The sequence below is a fragment of the Oncorhynchus kisutch genome, linkage group LG1 (genome assembly GCF_002021735.2).
Source record: "Oncorhynchus kisutch isolate 150728-3 linkage group LG1, Okis_V2, whole genome shotgun sequence".
NCBI classification, from domain to species: Eukaryota; Metazoa; Chordata; class Actinopteri; order Salmoniformes; family Salmonidae; genus Oncorhynchus; species Oncorhynchus kisutch.
In genome coordinates this window covers 70764857-70788790 of record NC_034174.2, presented here as the reverse complement: position 1 = coordinate 70788790, position 23934 = coordinate 70764857, and the positions used below count along the sequence as shown (strand labels likewise).

The following is a 23934-nucleotide window of genomic DNA, read 5'->3' as shown; positions in this document are numbered from 1 at the left end:
CTAATTCGGTTTCTGTTTCATTTCAATAGCATAATTCTCTCAATATGACATTTAGAGAAGGACATTGATAATTCAAGAGACTACAGACATAGACAGTATCATTACACTTTGCTGGTCAAAATAACTAGCTGCATCTGTGAAACGATATTTGTTCTGGCCGAGTTGGACGGAACGCTAGTAGCACTGCCATTATGCCAGCTCACTGAAATCAAAGAGTTAGCCTTACTCCGATCAGACTACAATTCCAGACTTCTCTGAGCTCATTTCAAAAGCCAACTTTAAAGTGTTCCACAGCAAAGCTACTGACATAAAAAAAAAAAATGTTTCAATACCCCAGTTCACTACACAGGAACAATGTCTGATTCATGAAGCGGACTCTTACAATCCCATAATAAGAATTCCATTGATGCATCAGCATCAAAAGAAATAGAATGAGCAGAAGCAGAACACTACTATTTTGAGAATCGACCACATCTTGAGGAGCTGCAACAGAGGGTGGGATCAAAAGGCATTCGAGGATAAGACAACCGCGGGTTCAGTTCAGTTGGTTTGTGGCAGGGACGGTATGGCTCTGCCATGTTGCCTGCATCTACCCAGTCCTTCAGGATAAGCAGGTGAGGAGATTAGATATGCCATAACATACCTTGGTCTATTATTTCCTATCGGTGAATCTCCAGCGGGAGTACGTCACTGTTCTCAAGAGCCGGCGGAGGTGCTGTACGGACGTGCTAAAGCATTATGTTCATTTTCTAACACAGCTTCTAATACAGGCCTGCCAAGTAGGACGAATTTGGAGTATCGCGCTTTTTCAACCCATGCCAAGTTTCACAGGTTAACGACCGATTAACGACTGTTTATATGTGTGGATCACAAGAACAGTGGTAATACCTTATTGTGTAATTAATTACATTAAGTAACAACTGACATATTTCAACGGAACAACAACGGAACAATACTCAAGTGCCTTCTGGGTAAGGATGGCTTTTTTTTAGGAAAGACCGCAATTCATCGTGACTACACAAAAATAGCGGTAAATGTATGAGTTTGCTTGTGCCCTTAATACTGTAATACGAGAAGCCATTTAAGGTGTGCACCTGGCCTTTAAAAAGTCTACTCCATGTTATACTAGAATTTGAGGAATGTAGGCCATTTGAAAAGCCTGGCTTTGAACACAACCGGCTCAAACAAACTGATCACAGAAGTGTGTTTATTCTCAATAGACCTGGGTTCAATAGAGTAGTCAACATAAATGCAAACCATGCCAATCTGGCACTCCAGGCAGGCTAAAGAAAACACTCAAAGTATTAAAACAACAAAAAAGTATTTGAACCGAGGTCTGATTCTCAGAACTACTTCAAACCGATCATCTAGCTACAGTACGTTCTACGCTTTCATTGAACACGTCAAGCTTGCCAAAACATGCCTAGTTTGAGTTGCAAACAAAAAAAACTGAGGTAAAATGAACTCTTGTTTAGTGAGACAAGAGCGACTAAAACCCGAGACAACCAATCCACATTAAGGTGAAGCATGTAATCAATAGACAAAGTAAAAAGTCTTGAAGGAAAAGTCACGCTGTGTTCAAAGGGGTATCCCTCACCAGGAGCCATTCCTGTCCAACTGCCAACATGACGCCATTTAATCCCAACTCTTATTTCGCCATTATAAATAAGCACAAGAACTGTAACCAGGTGAACAAACGCTCAAGCACAGCTTTATTTGCTGCCGAGAATTGAAAACCACATTTGTGAAACGATATGAATTCGAAAAGCGTCCGCTGAAGCAATATCCCTGAAAGTGTTAAAATACTTCAATATCAACTAGGTTATTTTCACTTTAAGACAAAAAGGAAGGAGAAAGGTGGCTGTGGAGGCTGATGAATCTGAATGAAGCATAGATTGGCCTATATTGCAGGAAAGGGGAGATCTAATTCAATACCTGCCAGGGCTCATGTAGCCTCTAGTACACTGTTAAAATGAAGTGCTTTATAATATCAAAACTAGTGGCAACTGTGCTGCCACCAACTCAAAGGAGACGAAACCTGAACTTTTCTGGGGTATTGAAACACAACCTGATTGACACATCAACACATCAACACCAACACATCAACACCAATTGATCCAGCATTGTGCAACACCTTGCCAGGGGCTGGGAGCACTTCTGGAAAAGGTTGAAAACACTATTTTGATGTTTCAAGTTCTGTTTAGTGCAGAATTTTGGCAGGCATGGGGGTTACATTACATCAAACATTGCAGGATACTGTATTTGCCTCTACCGTAAAAAGTTTCATCATTGAACGTCATTTTGCCTGACCATTTTGATATCCGTTCATTATTATCCATTACACCTCATGGCATAACAAGTTGCTTCATATTAATATAGAAGTATACATTTCTTTCTTCAAACATGCATACAACATTGTGTAAAAGAATCATAAAATCGAAAATGTTGAATTACCCACAATCCTCTAATAACTGAGCCACGTGGGAAGATAGGAAATGCAAGTAAATAAAACCAGACTTCTGAATAGTTAAACACTACACTGACTGAAGTGGATTTAACAAGTGACATCAATAAGGGATTATAGTCTTCACCTGGATTCACCTGGTCAGTCTATGTCATGGAAAGAGCAGGTGTTCTAAATGTTTTTTCCACTCAGTGTATCTCTAACGTACGTAGCTGTTGGAGCAGATGTGGCGGGAGGCTTTTTTCTTTCGTTCTTCAACCCAACTTCAGACGGCTGTGCAGCAACCAGCTCCACAAGAGGCAGTCAAATTAATTAACACTGACTTACAATACAAAGCACTTTGAACCGAGTGTGGTGCCGTGACTAGAGGCAGATTGACGAGAAACTTTGACCTCCCTTCCTCAGGATTTACAACCGCTCCAGAGGTTGGACGGAAGGAAGGCGAGTTCCCTCTGGAGCAGAGCCAAGAACAGAAACCCAAAGACCACACTGGCACCTGGCCTCGTGGCCTTGCTGGGAGGCTGGAACCTGGAGGACTAAGGTTTAGTCTGATGTACCTTACCTATATGTACAATCTACAAAAAGGTTATATCTAGAACTTTAAAACTGCAATATATAACTTTTTTGGGCGAGCCAACCAAATTCACACAGAAATTGGAGTTATAGATCTGTCATTGTCTAAGAAGTGGTAGATCTGTTCTATGTGCGCAATTTCTATGCTTCCCGTTCTTAAAGCTGCACTATGCCGAAATCGCTCCGCCATTTTCTGGTTGCTAAAATTCGAATAGTTCGCCTAATATCAGTTTGTGACAAAACAAGCAAGAATCGTGTAGAGAATCACTGTACCATCTAAACCGCTGTGAAATATATTTTTCCATAAGCAAAAGTATAGTATTTTCAGCTATGTGAAGCTGGTGTTTAAAACTGAAGGTGAAAGAGCCAGGCTGTTAGCTTTAGTGAATGAGAGCTGTGGTGGTAGATAATGGGGGTTTTATGGGCCATGTTCTGGGATCACTGATGATGTCTAAAGGACTGGCCATAGGTCAGCAATATCCTATAATAGATAAGATTATCAATGCAGCTGCTGTTCTGTTCTGACCACCTTCTAGTCTGCTAATCATATCCATGTATTAATGAATCCATTAAGCAAATGCTAATGCATACCGTTGTCTACTATATTAATAGAAACCTAATTTGAAGTAATCACACCATGGTTTCTGTAAAGATTTTCATCACTGACAGAAACCTTCAAATGAATGTGACCAAATGAATGAATATGCATAATATGTAACATATTATACATTAGCCTTCAAACAAGGCTACTTTGACAAGCACGGTTATTTTTTCCATTAATTTACTTCTTGTTAATCGGATTTTACAATAAGCCAAAACAAACACTCTAGCGATCGAATAATGAATATAAAATGCCTAATTGACATTATTTCTCTGAAAAAACGTAGTCCAGTGAAATCATAGTCATAAAAAGCTATTGACTAGATGAACATAGTCACAACCAGTCTTAAAGTTAAGTATGATAGGCCACAAAGTGTAAGTAGTATTTTTAAGTCTTGTAATGATGTAACAACCGTAATGATGTAAAAAATTTAATGATATAACAACCGTAATGACGTAACAACTGTAATGATATAACAACCATAATGACGTAACAACCATAATGATATAACAACCGTAATGATGTAACAACCGTAATGATGTAACAACCGTAATGATGTAACAACCGTAATGATGTAACAACCGTAATGATATAACAACCATAATGACGTAACAACCATAATGATATAACAACCGTAATGATGTAACAACCGTAATGATATAACAACCATAATGATATAACAACCGTAATGACGTAACAACTGTAATGATATAACAACCATAATGACGTAACAACCATAATGATATAACAACCGTAATGATGTAACAACCGTAATGATGTAACAACCGTAATGATGTAACAACCGTAATGATGTAACAACCGTAATGATATAACAACCATAATGACGTAACAACCGTAATGATATAACAACCATAATGACGTAACAACCGTAATGATATAACAACCATAATGGCGTAACAACCATAATGACATAACAACCGTAATGATGTAACAACCGTAATGATATAACAACCATAATGACATAACAACCATAATGATATAACAACCGTAATGATGTAACAACCGTAATGATGTAACAACCGTAATGATATAACAACCATAATGACGTAACAACCGTAATGATATAACAACCGTAATGATGTAACAACCGTAATGATGTAACAACCGTAATGATGTAACAACCGTAATGATGTAACAACCGTAATGATATAACAACCGTAATGATATATCAACCGTAATCATGTACAAAATGTAATGATGTAACAACCATAATGATGTAAAAACCGTAATGATGTAAGAACCATAATAACATAACAACCATAATGATGTAACAACCGCAATGATGTAACAAACGTAATGATGTAACAACCATAATGATGTAAAAAAAAATATGATATAACAACCGTAATGATGTAATAACCGTAATGATGTAACAACCGTAATGATATAACAACCATAATGATATAACAACCCTAATGATGTAACAACCGTAATGATGTAAAAAACGTAATGATGTAACAACCGTAATGATGTAACAACCGTAATGATGTAACAACAGTAATGATATAACAACCGTAATGATGTAACAACCGTAATGATGTAAAAAACGTAATGATGTAACAACCGTAATGATGTAACAACCGTAATGATGTAACAACAGTAATGATGTAACAACCGTAATGATGTAAAAAACGCAATGATGTAACAACAGTAATGATGTAACAACCGTAATGATGTAACAACCGTAATGATGTAACAACAGTAATGATGTAACAACAGTAATGATGTAACAACAGTAATGATGTAACAACAGTAATGATGTAACAACAGTAATGATGTAACAACAGTAATGATGTAACAACAGTAATGATGTAACAACAGTAATGATGTAACAACCGTAATGATGTAAAAAACGCAATGATGTAACAACAGTAATGATGTAACAACCGTAATGATGTAAAAAACGCAATGATGTAACAACAGTAATGATGTAACAACCATAATGATGTAACAACAGTAATGATGTAAAAACCATAATGATATAAAAACAGTAATGATGTAACAACCTTAATGATGTAACAACGGCAATGATGTAACAACCATAATGATGTAACAACCTTAATGATGTAACAACCGTAATGATGTAACAACCGTAATGATGTAACAACCGTACTGATGTAACAACCTTAATGATGTAACAAACATAATGATGTAACAACCGTAATGATGTGACAACCGTAATGATATATATCAACCGTAATGATATAACAACCGTAATGATGTAACAACCATAATGATATATATAAACCGTAATGATATAACAACCGTAATGATGTAACAACAGTAATGATATAACAACCGTAATGATGTAACAACCGTAATGATATAACAACCATAATGATATAATAACCGTAATGATGTAACAACCTTAATGATGTAACAACCGTAATGATGTAACAACCGTAATGATGTAACAACCGTAATGATCTAACAACCATAATGATGTAAGAACCGTAATGATATAACAACCATAATGATGTAACAAACGTAATGATGTAACAACCGTAATGATGTAACAACAATAACGATATATCAACCACAATGATATAACAACCGTAATGATGTAACAACCGTAATGATATAACAACCGTAATGATATATCAACCGTAATGATATAACAACCGTAATGATGTAACAACCGTAATGATATAACAACCGTAATGATGTAACAACCGTAATGATGTAGAAAAACGTAATGATATAACAACCGTAATGATAAATCAACCGTAATGATGTAACAACCTTAATGATGTAACAACAGTAATGATATAACAACCGTAATGATGTAACAACCGTAATGATGTAACAACCACAATGATGTAACAACCATAATGATATAATAACCGTAATGATGTAACAACCGTAATGTTATAACAACCATAATGATGTAAACAACCGTAATGATGTAAAAACCATAATAACGTAACAACCATAATGATGTAACAACCGTAATGACGTAACAACCGCAATGATGTAAAAAATGTAATGGCATAACAACCGTAATGATGTAACAACCGTAATGATGTAACAACCGTAATGATATAACAACCGTAATAATGTAACAACCGTAATGATGTAACAACCGTAATGATGTAACAACCGTAATGATGTAACAACCGTAATGATGTAACAACCGTAATGATGTAACAACCATAACGATATATCAACCACAATGATATAACAACCGTAATGATGTAACAACCGTAATGATATAACAACCGTAATGATATATCAACCGTAATGATATAACAACCGTAATGATGTAACAACCGTAATGATATAACAACCGTAATGATGTAACAACCGTAATGATGTAGAAAAACGTAATGATATAACAACCGTAATGATAAATCAACCGTAATGATGTAACAACCTTAATGATGTAACAACAGTAATGATATAACAACCGTAATGATGTAACAACCGTAATGATGTAACAACCACAATGATGTAACAACCATAATGATATAATAACCGTAATGATGTAACAACAGTAATGATATAACAACCATAATGATGTAAACAACCGTAATGATGTAAAAACCATAATAACGTAACAACCATAATGATGTAACAACCGTAATGACGTAACAACCGTAATGATGTAAAAAATGTAATGGCATAACAACCGTAATGATGTAACAACCGTAATGATGTAACAACCGTAATGATATAACAACCGTAATAATGTAACAACCGTAATGATGTAACAACCGTAATGATGTAAGAACCGTAATGATGTAAAAAACGTAATGATATATCAACCGTAATGATGTAACAACCGTAATGATGTAACAACCGTAATGATATAACAACCGTAATGATGTAACAACCGTAATGATGTAAAAAACGTAATGATGTAACAACCATAATAATGTAACAACCGTAATGATGTAACAACCGTAATGATGTAAAAAACGTAATTATGTAACAACCATAAAAATGTAACAACCGTAATGATGTAATAAAAGCAATGACGTAACAACCGTAATGACGTAACAACCGTGTGCACAGAAGCTCCTGATCAAAAGTATATCGTTCCTGCTATCAACAGACATGTGTGATTGCCCGTCTCAGATTGTGACGAAACCAAAACGCACCTGAAGATGAAAACTTTACAAAGTGAATAACTATGTCATAAAGTGTAACTCCGTGGGTGTTAAGAGAGAGGAGTTATTCATTATTCACACGACTGCATTCCAGTGGGCAGGACAAAGGGAGTTATCAACACCATCATTCAGAGGCAATGCACACAACTTAGAGTAGGGAGAGGAGGGGATTTAAGCAGGTTCTCAAACAAGATGCCCCCACCTGATAACCTTAGCACTGACGTGGTTGTACCATTCCCATGAATGAATTTCCTAATGCAAGTCACAAAGCACAGAGAGGGAGAGAGGGAGGAAGAGAGGGAGAGAGAGAGAGAGAGAGAGAGAGAGGAAGAGAGGGAGAGAGAGAGAGCAAGAGAGAGAGCGCAAGAGAGAGCAAGAGAGAAAGAGAGAGTGAGAGGGGGACCGTGTGAACATTAACGATGAATGGAAGTGATGGTGAAAGATAACATGAACATTCCCCCTCTCCACTTTTTCTTTGCAGGAAATGACCCAAGAGGTGACAACAAATGCGCCCTTACATCTCTGACAAGGAATGTCAGCCAGCTACTTTAGGATACCATTCCTCCCCACCTCACCTCACCTCGCCTCTTTTTATTGTATCTGGGATCTTTTGTGACACCCTTCCTGATGGAGCAACGCCACAATCCATCTTCCTGAAAGTCGGGTTTCGTGGTTTGGCTTAACATCTTTGTTTATACACTTGAAACACTTGGGAGACACCTGAAGGACAGCAGGCCATCCGTGCTATGAGGTCATTCATGTGTCTCAGTCAAGTTTTAAATGACAGTAATCTGTTATTAGAAAGTAAGACAAACATTACGTGACCATCTTCCAGAGGGAAAGGGTCTTTGAGCTCTCTATGATGTCATAGTATTATCATAGTAGACATCTGATCTGGATATTATTATTATATTATTATTATTATATTATGTCAAGTGTGTGACGTTATACATATACAGTCAAGGAACTGGGGCAGTGTTGTTCCCAGAGGCAAATACCCCCTGATTGAAGGTTGTGATGTTTTCCCTAACTATAAAATGCCATAAATATGTTGATATGAATAGAAATCTACAGTGGAGATGTAATACGGTGAATTGACTGCTTACTAATGAGTAGCAACACTTGTCTCTCTATGTTATTATATAATAGGTCTGTGTTCCGATGAAACGTCATTCTCACATTTGCAATGAATCCAATAAATGATGGCCAATAGAAATGAAACCCCCCCTCACCTTTCTTGAACTCCTCCAGCATGGCATCCAGCCTGGTGTCATTGAACACAAAATGCAGCTGATGGCTGTAAAACTTAGTGATGGTTTTCAGCGGCGTAGAGTCATCTGGGTCGACAAACGCCAGGTCCTTCACGAACAATAGATCCACAATGTTGGACCTCTCACCCTCGAACACGGGGATGCGCGTGTAGCCGCTCTCCATAATTTCAGACATGGTGTTGAAGTCGAGGATAGCATCACCTGGAATCATAAAACAATCTCTTAGCGGGGTCATCACGTCCTCCACAGTCTTAGTCCGTAGTTCCAAGGCGCCCTGAATGATGTTCAACTCCTCTTTGACCAGATCATTGTACGGATCCGTGACTCTGAGCATCTCCAAAAGCTTCTCGCGGTTGTACACAGTGCCTATCTCTTGGCCCAAAAGGTAATCTAGAAGTTTGCTCACTGGGTATGAAGCAGGGAAGGTGAGCAGCATGAAAAACTTGGTGAGGAATATGGTGTTGGCTCCAACGGCAAGGCCATGTCTTGAGCATATGGCTTGAGGGACAATCTCTCCAAAGATGACAATTCCAATAGTTGACATCACCACAGCTATCAGCCCAGAACCTGCAATATCATCAAATAAGATAGTTAGAGTTGTATTGACGAGCACGTTGCCTAGGAGAAGTGAGCAAAGCAGGTAATTCCCTTGGCTCCTAACTGGCTCTATCTTTTTGGCATAATTCTTCTCCATCTCTGTGCCACAATTCTGAACTATTTGGAGCTCCATTGGGTCCAGTGCCATCAGTCCCAAGTTCAACCCGCTGAACATGCCTGACAGACACAGCAACATGGAAATAAATATGACTTGAAGCCAGAAGGGGAGCAGAAACCTCTTCTCCTCCACAACTATCACTTTAGTGTCATCTCCGTCGTGGTAAATCCAGGTGTTTTCGGTCCATGGGTCGTGCAGGCCGGCGGCGTGGTGGGCAGGTGTCGAGGTGGCGATGCACAGGTAATACGATTTACTCCTCTCGGTTTTTCGAAGGGGTTTGACCTCGATTTCAACTACTCCCGACGTTCTGCGACTTAGAATTATGTTGGGCAAGATGATTATATCCGAGGTCCTGATACCGCAGGGATGCGCGGACGTATCCTCTTTGCTCCCGTTGTCCCCCGACAAGCTGTCGATGTCCCCAACTGGTCGGATCTGTTCGTGTTCCGTAAATGCAATTTTGGACCAGGTCTCGTTGTTTATGTTTTGCCCGTAGACCCTCAATTTGACACGAGACCGTTCACTCACCCGTAGGTAGCCCCTATCCATAAAGGAAATGTCGTCCGTGTCCTCCAACCGGAGCCCGATGATAACCGTGTCCGACTCTACCCCGCCTTCTTTGCCACTTGTCGAGGTGACCAAACAACCGCTGACAGTTAAGAAAATCATCGTCAGAGCTCGAACCCGGCTAAGTGACGCCATTTTTGCAGAGGGTACTGGGGCCGACGGCTCAGCCATGTTGATAATGGGCAACCTCCTGAATGAAAAGAGCTTTTAAAAATCAGAGCCAATCGGAGTCCGCCTTCATCTCCACCGGGGGTCGCCGTGATTTGTGCAGCATCGGGGACCCAAGCGCTTGGTTCCACTACGAGTCCGAAACTGATTACTCCTAGAGCGAACTCGTGCCTCCCCTGATGTCCCGGAGACAGACGACGGTAGCACCCAATCCAGTGCGGCAGTTGGACGGGGGCGGAGTTTTCGCCGCAGCTCCAACGAATGAAATTCCAAAACAAGCGCACCTCACGCAAAAAAGCCCAAGACACTTTCCTCGTGACTTTTTCAGATGGATTTCAGAGGCAACCAATAAATAATGAATTGGTGGGTAGATCCATAATATTTGATTTATCTGCGTGGAGTGAATGGTGCGTCGTTATGCAATGTTCTCTCCATTGCAGAGGAGAGCGAGAGGTAGAGGGAGAGAGTTATTTCAGCGGGCCGAATAGAATGCATGCTTTTAGGCTATGTGACATTCTTTATGCATTTTAGATTAGTTCCTTAAAATGACCAAACAAGCAGTCACAATGCATTTTATAGCTTAGGGTATGGTATGTCTTGTAGGCTATTTAAAGATGATCTGCAAAGCCTAATTGTAGGGAGGGTTGGTTGACCAACCAAATCAATACAAATGCATGATAGGCATTGGAAATGATATAGATAGACAAAACGTGCAGTAATTGCCATGCGTAATATTAGCCTAATTAACACATAATTACGCAAAATGCCGAGATGCATGTACAAGACATTTTCTTTTGAATACTGTAGCCTACATTGTTCTGGTGTGAAAATAATTATATCATACAAAGTGTGCAAATTAATTAATAATCACCCATCATTAATAGGCAATTTAGCCAACGCATGATGCGGTGTTATGCATGAATCACATTTCAATGGGCTACTTTCACAAAGTAGGCATTGGGCATAGTTTAAAAAACGGAGGGATAGTTAGGACAGTATCACAACATCACATTGAGGTAGTAGAGTCATTATCTGTCCAATCGGGGATTATGATGACAAAGGCACGCATGTCAACTCATGGATAATAGGCCTATTCTGCCTGACATATCAGAACATGGAACAAATAAACGACATCAAATGAAGCACATATGGTTCTACTACAGATATATATGTTTAGTTTTTTCCTGTTTTCGGGTGATGGAATATTTCCGTGCTCTTCAGGGGCTGGTTGTTTATCAACAAAACCGACGCCTGCACAACTATGGGACAAAACCGACAGGGTTGTCTTAGATTGTTGATAACGTGTAAACTACAGTTAGTCGCCAATATTTATTGAAAACCTAAATACAGTTGCACCATGACCACTTGTTGTCTCTCAAATACATCGTTACAGTTGTTGGTTAGGTAGCTAGCCAATTTTAGCCATGTCATCATTGAGGTGACAGTCAAATAACCAACAACAATAAAAATATCTGGCATCAAGAACAAGATAAAACTAGCAGAAACGAGCCACATACAATTCACCACAGGGAAGTTTCTTGTCATTTTTGCTAGCTATCTGGCCATCCAGAACCATAACAACACATGGGCTTCTGCGCCTTTGAAGAGCGCGCAAAGTTTTCTAGATGTCGTCAGCTAACTAGTCTATAGGTGTTATGACAGTGGATGTAGTTGTAGCAGGGATTGTGTCCAACAGTGCGCAGTTGGGAGCGCTGTAGACGCGCACCCACATCTGATTGGAACAGTGCATCTCTGAGATTGCGTGCTCTCCTATAGACGAACAGGGGAGGGTCTTTGAATAGCCTACATATTTGAATTTGGAATCAGACGTCAATATGTGCCAATGTTTATCTCAAATGTTTATAATTGCTAAAGAGCGGTGTAAAGGTAGAAGTGAAAACACAAATATATTTTTTCTCAATTTTGTGCATGCCTCAGCAATTGATCTCTCTCAGTGTCTTTTTCTCGATTGTAGGCTGTCTTTATCCAGGTGTCCTTGTATCCCTGTTCCTGGAAGGGGGAGGACAAAGCAGCAGTGTTAGTCTCACATACAGATATGAATGAGCAGTTCCTACAAATTATCTAGAACTGGCTAATGGGCAGCGTAGGCGTACGTGCTAAGCGACAACGTAAGGTCCGCATCACCGAACATAAGTCACCCATTCGTAGAAACAATCAGCAGTCTCCTGTCGCCAAGCACAGAATTCCATCAGGACATTACAACACTCGATCAAGTTCATCGCGACAGAGAAGGATCACATGCCCTTTGGGGATGATAACTAGTAAAACGATAATGCTTCTTGATCCACTACCTGGACACTGTCTCCCCTAGGGACGTAATGAGGAACTCGATCTCTTTCTGATATTAAAACATTTAGCCTACTGTATCACAGCCATGTTTTGTTTTGTTTGATGATTTATTTGTATCAATATTGTTTCGCCTTTGCACAAGTCATGGGAGCATTTCGCTACACCAGCAATAACATCTGCTAAATATTTGTATGTGACCAATAAAATGTTATTTTATTTGATCAAATGGTTCACAAAATATTATGAACACCTGCTCTTCCAGTGAAATAGACCAGGGATGGGAAACTGGCTGCAAGCGGCCCTTTTGTAGGCCTGCGGATTTATTTATTTGAACTCAGTCGGGGTCTCAACATACTGTTGAGAGTTAGAATAATAGAATACACAAGATGCAATTTCGAAGTTTGGTTGTGCATCAGCAGTCACTCAGTTACCCCATGTCAGCTACGTTTGTTTGATTGTTAAATGAGTCTAGTGGCCAGCTATCGAAACGTGTTGTAAGCATGGTCGAATTACTGACCGGCGTGGGGCACATTGATCATCAGTTAAATATTTGCCTCCCCACTATGACGACTTGTGTAGAATAGCAGGAAATTAGCTGTTAAACGGCAACATGTTCTCTACGGCCAATGGCAAAACGTCCAGAATTGAAGGAAATTAACTTAAAAACATGTTGTTTTTTTTCTTCAGCTATCATGAGGGTGGCTGCTAAAATGTTTTGCCAGCAAGGTGTGGAGGGGGTTATGGATGTGGCTATGCAGACCAGTGGAGGCTGCTGAGGGGAATACGGCTCATAATGATGGCTGGAACAGAGCAAATGGAATAGCATCAAACACATGGAAAACATGTGTTTGATACCATTCCACTGATTCTGCTCCAGTCATTACCACGAGCCCATCCTCCCAAATTAAGGTGCCACCAACCTCCTGTGACGCAGACCCACTAGCCACTGCAGCCCCTCATGATGAGTCAGTTTCCCATCCTTGACATAGAATCCAGATGAAAGCTATGATCCCTTATTGATGTCACTTGTTAAATCCACTTCAATCAGTGTAGATGAAGGGGAGGAGACAAGTTAGAGAAGGATTTTTAAGCCTTGAGACATGGATTGTGTCTGTGTGCCATTCAGAGGGTGAATGGGCAAGACAAGACGCCTTTGAACGGGGTATGGTAGTAGATGCCAGGTACACCGATTTGTGTCAAGAACTGCAATTATGCTGGTTTTTCAAACTCAACAGTTTCCTGTGTGTATCAATAATGATCCACCACCCAAAGGACATCCAGCCAACTTGATTTGATGTTGACTTAATAGGATCCCAATTAGCCAACGCCAATGGAGACAGCGAGTCTTACTGGGGTCTGACAGACAATGAAAAAGACCATTTACATACATCTAAAAACATTAACATGTAGTGTGTTTGAGTCTATCAGTTACACATACATGTCAGTACATACACACAAGTAGAAACTTGACACAATGGTGGGAAGCATTGGAGTCAACATGGGCCAGCATCCCTGTAGATCGCTTTCAACACCTTGTGGAGTCCATGCCGAGATGAATCGAGGCTGTTCCGAGAGGGGGATGCAACTCAATATTAGGAAGCTGTTCTTAATGTTTTGTACACTCAGTGTATATCATGGTGACCTATGATTCTGTCTAAATGTGTTGTCTAACATGTATACCTTTGTAAAAATTGTATATAGAAATAGATTGTCAACTGTGACTTGATTGCTAACCAATTGTCTAATTGAAATGATTAATTGTTGACACCTGTTGTACACTTGAACTTGTATGAATACATACTGCAGGAGTTTCCTCACAAAGCACACCCTTGAAAAATACCTAGTCCAAACGTTGGGTGTTTATGAATGAAATGAAAATACTAAGAATATAACTGATATCCCGAGTGTGCTTTCCCCTGTGGATCAGTGGAGGCTGGTGGAAGGAGATATAGGAGAACGGGCTCATTGTAATGGCTGGAATGGTATTAATGGAACGGAGTCGAGCGTGGTTTCCATATTTGAGATGTTTGATACCGTTCCATTCATTCCATTACTACCATTAGAATAGGCACATCCTCCAATAGCTCCTCACACCAGCCTCCACTGCAGTGGATATATTTTTTGCATTTCTCTCCCACCCACCCATCTTGACATCTAAGGCCTATTTCATTAAAGAGAGACACTGGCCAGTTCTTCACTGCCAGAAATGTGTATTCACAGTTATACAATTAATACATGAACCTAACTTAAGACTTGACAAAAATCCATAGTTTGACATGAATTACAATTATTGTTCATTCATACACAGTATAATCATTCTCTCTGTCTCTCTCATATCTTGGGCACGCCATCACTTGCAACAGGATGACTCTGCGCCACAGCGCCCCCCTGTGGCAGAAGAGACAGTTGCACTCCCCAGCTGCAGCACCAGTTCAAAGGGATTCACCGTGCCCACCTGCAATGACACACAGCACAGGGTTTCCCTGGGAAAATCACTGTGAAACACCGCACGCCATATTTACACAACGTCATGGTAGTGCATTATGTAATAAACTTATATGATAATAACTCCCCTATCTTACAAGGTTAGGGTCCATTCCATAGAACCTCCAGTCAATTCAACAATGTATTTGAAGTTAATTACAGAGAAATACCATTTAAATCATATGAATCACATTTATTACATTACATATCAAACTCCATGTTGTGTCGTATTATGCAACAGCTGTCGGCGACCCTGGATGGGTATTTGTGACTATGCAATATGTTTTGTTATCTGCCATTAGTTGACCTTTTCACCGTTTGCCTGAAGCTGTAGCTTGTACAAGCTGTACATACCTTCCATACAGTTTATTACGGCATGAGATCATGACCTGGGCCCGTATCCACAAAGCATCTCAGAGGAGGAATGCTGATCTAGGATCAGTGTTTGCTTTTTAGGTCATTATAAGGTAAGATTATATGGACATATCCTAGATCAGCACTACTACACTGAGATGCTTTGTGGATACAGGCCCAGATCTGTTTGCCCCTTGAGGTCACTTGCAACAGAGAGTCTAAAAAGGTAGAGATAATAATAATCTAAACTAGAGTTAGGAGCGAACTAACTAAAGTACCTGGTAACTAGCTTTAGGACACAACACCTATTGTCTCTCAGTAAAGGGTTACCAGTAGCTTTGGGACAACATCAGTAGTCTGTGTACTGGTTGGACTCCCTGAGATCTGCATCGTTCTGGTGGTTGGCGACAGAAAATGATCATACATTATAGCCAGCTACACCCCAAAAAACTCCCTCTCAATGATGTTTATTTGATAGCGAGGGACACATTTCACTTTATGTCTGGGTTTCTTTACACCACATCCAGCAGGTACCCCATGCGGTTGGAAAGTGAACCCCTCACAAACCTTGAGTTTCTTTACACCACATCTAGCAGGTACCCCGTGCGGTTGGAATGTGAACTCCTCACAAACCTTGGGTTTCTTTACACCACATCCAGCAGGTACCCCGTGCGGTTGGAAAGTGAACCCCTCACAAACCTTGGGTTTCTTTACACCACATCCAGCAGGTACCCCATGCGGTTGGAAAGTGAACACCTCACAAACCTTGGGTTTCTTTACACCACATCTAGCAGGTACCCCGTGCGGTTGGAAAGTGAACTCCTCACAAACCTTGGGTTTCATAACACCACATCTAGCAGGTACCCCGTGCGGTTGGAAAGTGAACTCCTCACAAACCTTGGGTTTCTTTACACCACATCTAGCAGGTACCCCGTGCGGTTGGAAAGTGAACTCCTCACAAACCTTGGGTTTCTTTACACCACATCTAGCAGGTACCCCGTGCGGTTGGAAAGTGAACTCCTCACAAACCTTGGGTTTCTTTACACCACATCTAGCAGGTACCCCGTGCGGTTGGAAAGTGAACTCCTCAAAAAACCTTGGGTTTCTTTACACCACATCTAGCAGGTACCCCATGCGGTTGGAAAGTGAACTCCTCACAAACCTTGGGTTTCTTTACACCACATCTAGCAGGTACCACGTGCGGTTGGAAAGTGAACTCCTCACAAACCTTGTGTTTCTTTACACCACATCTAGCAGGTACCCCGGGCGGTTGGAAAGTGAACCCCTCAGCAAACCTGTAGTGGCTGAGGATGCTGGCCACCTCTCCATCCACCTCCACTACCTCATCCACCTGGGGGAGAGACACACACACAAATACTACTCACTGTGTATAACACACTCCTGTGGAAAACACACCGGGCACAGATCTAGGATCAGTGTGATCCAATATAACTTCATTTGCCAAACTGTTACAACGGAAATGTGTTTTCTGCTCTGCTTTCAACTTCCCCATTCAACACAAACATACTCATATTGGAGAGGAGCAAAGCCAAACTCCATTTGGCAGAAAAACACAAAACAGTATCTTGTACAAACCTTGAATGTGTACTGAGCGTCAAACTCCAGACTCTCCCCAAAACCAGTGATGTTGCCATTGTATATGACCAGAGAGCCTTTGTTAGAGATTTTGGGGACCTTGAAGAGACGGTAGGTGGCAGAGACAAACAAAGTCGCCTGTAGTTCCAGAGGAAATATCAACGTTTTGAAGAGTCGAGCTTAAAATGTCCCATGTATCATCATCATATCGCTATAGACCCCAGTATGTTATAACAACGGAACCTCTATATGGTAACTTATATGGTTAAAGAGCTGATGGAAAAAAGTGTCACCGTCTCATGTTTAAGACGAGTCAAACACGTCTCACCTAGGATGGCCTCCAGTTGTTCCATGTTGTCCACGGTGATGACATTGGCCGTGACCAATCGCGGGGGGCTGAATCCCACCTCCTGAGCCAATGGCACTAAACACTCCCCTAACGACAGCATTAACATCTACAGATCACCGAGGTTATTAACTGTTGCCGGTACTACACATGAATATAGCAGCTGGAAACAGTCTAAAGCAGTGTGAAATGTAATACAGAAGCTGGTTAGTAGACATACACACCCCACAGGACATTGTGATTCTTGATCTCATCGGAGAGCTTACGGCTACTATAGACATCACTGAAGTACAGCTCTCCACCATCCTGACAACCAGAGAAAGTAGCAAAACATCTTTAAGAAAGGGAAAGGAGGATACCTAGTCAGTCGCATTCAACTGAAATGTTTCTTCTGTATTTCGATGTTACCAAGCAAGGATTCTCTTTCTTCATGACTTTTCACTGACACGTTTAGGTACAGTAAAAGCATATTACTTCTAAGGACTGGAACATGACATGAACCTTCCTTACAAGGTTGAAAGGGTTCATTGAAGTTTTGGTTGGTTGTAACTACCTGATTTCTACATGATAGAGTGTAGCACACAGTGTACCTTCAGCACGCATCACTCAATACTTTTCTCTTGTCTGGGGAAAAATTCACCAGAAAGAAAAACAGATGTGTTCCCAGGACCGAAACAGTACTCCAAAACAAAAACTGAAAAAAGGGGGAATTTGGCTTGCACATAGATACCGTGGCTTGCCAAAGTATTCACCCCCTTGGCATTTTTCCTATTTTGTTGCCTTACAACCTGGAATTAAAATGTATTTTGGGGGGGTCTGTATAATTAGATTTACACAACATGCATACCACTTTGAAGATGCAAAATATTTTTTCTTGTGAAACAAACGAGAAATTAGACAAAACAAGAAATTAGACAAAAAAACTGAAAAGTTGAGCGTGTTATTCACCCCCTCCCCTCAGTCAATACCTTGTAGAGACACCTTTTACAGCAATTACAGCTGCACGTCTCTTGGGATATGTCTCTATTAGCTTGGCACATCTAGCCACTGGGATTTTTGCCCATTCTTCAAGGCAAAATTGCTCCAGCTCCTTCAAGTTGGATGGGTTCCACTGGTGTACAGCAATCTTTAAGTCATACCCCAGATTCTCAATTGGATTGAGGTCTGGGCTTTGACTAGGACATTCCAAGATAAATGTTTCCCCTTAAACCACTCAAGTGTTGCTTTAGCAATATGCTTAAGATCATTGTCCTGCTGAAAGGTGAACCTCCGTCCCAGTCTCAAATCTCTGGAAGACTGAAACAGGTTTCCCTCAAGAATTTCCCTGTATTTAGCGCCATCCATCATTCCTTCAATTCTGACCAGATTCCTAGTCCCTGTCGATGACAAACTTCCCTGCAGCATGATGCTGCCACCACCATGCTTCACTGTGGGGATGGTATTCTCAGGGGGAAGAGAGCTGTTGGGTTTTCACCAGACATAGCGTTTTCCTTGATGGCCAAAAAGCTCAAATTTAGTCTCATCTGACCAGAGTACTCCTGTGTAATGGCTTTTTTCTGGCCACACTTCCATAAAGCCCAGCCCTGTGGAGTGCACGGCTTAAAGTGGTCCTATGGACAGATACTCCAATCTCCGCTGTGGCGCTTTGCAGCTCCTTCAGGGTTATCTTTGGTCTCTTTATTGCCTCTCTGATTAATGCCCTCCTTCCTTGGTCTGTGAGTTTTGGTGGGCGGCCCTCTCTTGGCAGGTTTGTTGTGGTGCCATATTCTTTCAATTTTTTAATAATGGATTTAATGGTGCTCTGTGGGATGTTCAAAGTTTCATATATTTTTTATAACCCAACTCTGATCTGTACTTCTCCACAACTTTGTCCCTGACCTGTTTGGAGAGCTCCTTGGTCTTCATGGTGTCGCTTGCTTGGTGGTGCCCCTTGCTTAGGGGTGTTGCAGACTCTGGGGCCTTTCAGAACAGGTGTATATACTGAGATCATGTGACACTTAGATTGCACACAGGTTGACTTTATTTAACAATTATGTGCCTTCTGAAGGTAATTGGTTGCACCAGATCTTGTTTAGGGGAATCCCCTCTTTCCACTGGGATTCTCTGCCTCTAACCCTATTACAGGGGCTGAGTCACTGGCTTGCTGGGGCTCTCTCATGCCGTCACTGGAGGGGGTGCGTCACCTGAGTGGGTTGATTCACTGTTGTGGTCATCCTGTCTGGGTTGGCGCCCCCCCCTTGGGTTGTGCCGTGGCGGAGATCTTTGTGGGCTATACTCAGCCTTGTCTCAGGATGGTAAGTTGGTGGTTGAAGATATCCCTCTAGTGGTGTGGGGGCTGTGCTTTGGCAAAGTGGGTGGGGTTATATCCTTCCTGTTTGGCCCTGTCCGGGGGTGTCCTCGGATGGGGCCACAGTGTCTCCTGACCCCTCCTGTCTCAGCCTCCAGTATTTATGCTGCAGTAGTTTATGTGTCGGGGGGCTGGGGTCAGTTTGTTATATCTGGAGTACTTCTCCTGTCCTATTCGGTGTCCTGTGTGAATCTAAGTGTGCGTTCTCTAATTCTCTCCTTCTCTCTTTCTTTCTCTCTCTCGGAGGACCTGAGCCCTAGGACCATGCCCCAGGACTACCTGACATGATGACTCCTTGCTGTCCCCAGTCCACCTGGCCATGCTGCTGTTCCAGTTTCAACTGACCTGAGCCCTAGGACCATGCCCCAGGACTACCTGACATGATGACTCCTTGCTGTCCCCAGTCCACCTGGCCATGCTGCTGCTCCAGTTTCAACTTCCACCTGACTGTGCTGCTGCTCCAGTTTCAACTGTTCTGCCTTATTATTATTCGACCATGCTGGTCATTTATGAACATTTGAACATCTTGGCCATGTTCTGTTATAATCTCCACCCGGCACAGCCAGAAGAGGACTGGCCACACCACATAGCCTGGTTCCTCTCTAGGTTTCTTCCTAGGTATTGGCCTTTCTAGGGAGTTTTTCCTAGCCACCGTGCTTCTACACCTGCATTGCTTGCTGTTTGGGGTTTTAGGCTGGGTTTCTGTACAGCACTTTGAGATATCAGCTGATGTACGAAGGGCTATATAAATAAATTTGATTTGATTTGATTTGATTCATAACAAAGGGGGTGAATACATATGCACACACTACTTTTCTGTTTTAAATTTTTTGAAAAAAGTGATTTTTTTTCATTTCACTTCACCAATTTGGACTATTTTGTGTATGTCCATTACATGAAATCCAAATAAACATCGATTTAAATTACAGGTTGTAATGCAACGAAATAGGAAAAACGCCAAAGATGATGAATAACTTTGCAAGGCACTGTAAACAAGTACCACAAAGCGTTGTGTTCAGCGATTGCCCTTTATGATATTAAAAACATTTTAATTGAATGGTCACCACCACACCACACAGTTGTGTAGCTGGTCCTCAGTCATGTCGATGCCTGTGACGTGGCCCTTCTCCCCGACCAGTTGGCTGAGCATGTAGCAGTCTCTCCCACTGCCACTGCCCAGGTCCAGCAGCCCTCCAGACACTCTGGGACCACCAGACCACACCCATAGTACCTGACAGAACAGCAGCAGGTCAAGGGCTACAGGGTGAGTGAATTGAATCAAGTGTAACAGTTATTCATGGACGATTCAATGATCTGATGGATGATCTTATTCACAACAATCGTATCCTTAACAATCTAGAGGCAAGCAGGCAGACACAGACCGACAGAGAAAGAACAACACACAGGCATGTAATTGTGTGTGAAAATGACTTGTTACCAATGATGTTATCAACATGTCATTACATTGTAAGTACAATGTTACAATAGTGAACCCACTTGGTTGTGACTTCAGGATGGATCTTCTTCAGAGCCTTGAGGACGAAGGCTGGGATGGGCTGAGATGGGGCTAAGCAGGCATTACTCTTCAGGTCAGACGTTTTCTTCAGGGTCTTCCCATAGTGGTCCTGAGGGAAGGTTAAAAATACCGACTGTATCGAGATTTATGATTTAAGTCTTATACATTGTTACTTGGCTGCATCTCATTCCATGATGATCCATTTCAGGTTAATGTTCAACTTCATTATTTCAACTAGGCTACCAGTAGCCATAAGCATCCTGCCTGGACATACTGTGATGAATGTACAACACATTAGGAACACCTTCCTAATATTGCGTTGCACCCCCTTTTGCCCTCAGAACAGCCTCAGTTCGTCAGAGCATGGCTCTATAAGGTGTTGAAAGTGTTCCACAGGGATGCTGGCCCATTTTGACTCCAATTCTTCCCACAGTTGTGTCAAGTTGGCTGGATGTCCTTTGGGTGGTGTAGCATTATTGATACACACAGGAAACTGTTGAGCATGAAAAACACAGCCGCGTTGCAGTTTTTGACACTCAAACCGGTGTGCCTGGCACCTACTACCATACCCCGTTCAAACAAACACCCTCTGAATGGCACACAATCCATGTCTCAATTGTATCAAGGCTTAAAAATCATTCTCTAACTTGTCTCCTTCCCTTCATCTACAAAGATTGAAGTAGATTTAACAAGTGACATCAATTAGGGATCATAGCTTTCACCTGGATTCACCTGGTCAGTCTATGTCATGGAAAGAGCAGGTGAGCCTAATGTTTTGTACACTCAGTGTATAAATCCACTCTACTAGTCAGCAATGGGCTACAAATATATGTAAAATGTACTAGCAAAATTAGACTTTAACTCTGTCAGACCTTGACATTCACATGAATCACTGAATCAACGAAACAGCCGTTCCCACATTCCCTATAATAATTTAAGACATGCCATTTAACTATAGTTAAATTAACGGACAGACATTTTCACAACAGAAAAAAACATGATCAAGACAAACATGTCAAACAAGACCTTGCTACAGTAACCTGCAAGTGTATTGTCACGATAAGCCATTGTAACGATGTCGCGATTGTAACGAGTCGTGGGAAACAGTTTGGTCTTTCACTTTGCACAATCTGAAAATTGTAGCATATGCTGGCTGGATTGTGTGACATGTAGAAAGAAATGACACCGCGAGGGGCATGGCCAACAACTTGAATAACATCTACAACTGACACTTGTGGAAGTTTACCGGTGTTCTTTCTTGCGTTCAGCCATTGTGGTCCAAATGACCCGAATTATTACATAAATCTAATAAATAAACATTGGAATCAAAGTTCATTTTACATGACCTGTCATAACAAAATTTTAACTTCCTGGTTCTCTGTACCGCCCCCTATCCTTAAAATTAGAAGTCTCTTTCAAAATAAAATGTTACAACTGGTTTAACACTCCTGTTGTGTTCTGGTCAATTTGGACCGATTTACAAGTTCTCTCTCTCTCTGAAAACATTTTAGTTAATTTATTCTGATTGTCACAAGATTCCATGACTTTGTCCACACAGGGCATCTGCACACACAAAATACATTTAGATTATTTTCATTACATTTTGGGTCAGAATTGACCGGTCATTAGATTTAAATGGGTGAGACTACAATTAGTGTATAAAATTGAGTTCAGGCACATGCCCATTCATCAGATGGTCACACTTCCTCTCCCAGACGCCCACATGCATGTGTGTTTGAGCATGCACATACCTCACTCCACTTCTTGGCTTCCATGGCAACCCCCACAGGAACCATTCCCCAATAGAATCTTTCCCCCATGCCACACATGTTGACATTCTCACAAACAATCACAACCTTTCTCACAGCTCTGGCACATAAAGCTTTTTTGAGGCCTTGCTCACAATTCCCCGGATATTGTGAGGCGGTACAGAGGATAGGGTGCGGTACAGAGAACCAGGAAGTTAACATTTTGTTATGACAGGTCATGTAAAATTTACTTTGATTCCAATGTTTATATCCTTCCTGTTTGGCCCTTCCGGGGGTATCATCGGATTGGGCCACAGTGTCTCCTGACCCCTCCTGTCTCAGCCTCCAGTATTTATGCTGCAGTAGTTTATGTGTCGGGGGGCTAGGGTCAGTTTGTTATATCTGGAGTACTTCTCCTGTCTTATCCGGTGTCCTGTGTGAATTTAAGTATGCTATCTCTAATTCTCTCTTTCTTTCTCTCGCTCGGAGGACCTGAGCCTAGGACCATGCCTCAGGACTACCTGGCATGAGGACTCCTTGCTGTCCCCAGTCCACCTAGCTGTGCTGCTGCTCCAGTTTCAACTGTTCTGCCTGCGGCTACGGAATCCTGACCTGTTCACCGGACGTGCTACCTGTCCCAGACATGATGTTTGCAAGTCTCTAGAGACAGCAGGAGTGGTAGAGATACTCTTAATGATCGGCTATGAAAAGCCAACTGACATTTACTCCTGAGGTGCTGACTTG

The 23934-nt window shown here is 41.4% G+C and overlaps 1 protein-coding gene and 1 pseudogene across 2 annotated transcripts in view; both read right to left on the bottom strand.

The window, feature by feature from the left end:
- LOC109897473 (metal transporter CNNM2) overlaps nucleotides 1-10675 on the bottom strand; it is a 63658-nt gene extending 52983 nt beyond the window's left edge. For both annotated transcript variants that reach the window (XM_031831612.1, XM_031831606.1), the window contains exon 1: nucleotides 9001-10675. In XM_031831612.1, coding sequence (XP_031687472.1) covers nucleotides 9001-10492 — 1492 coding nt within the window. In that variant the 5' untranslated portion in view covers nucleotides 10493-10675. The remainder of the gene's footprint in view (nucleotides 1-9000) is intronic.
- Nucleotides 10676-15149: 4474 nt separating this feature from the next.
- LOC109898236 (arsenite methyltransferase-like) lies at nucleotides 15150-22714 on the bottom strand (annotated as a pseudogene).
- Nucleotides 22715-23934: the final 1220 nt, after the last annotated feature.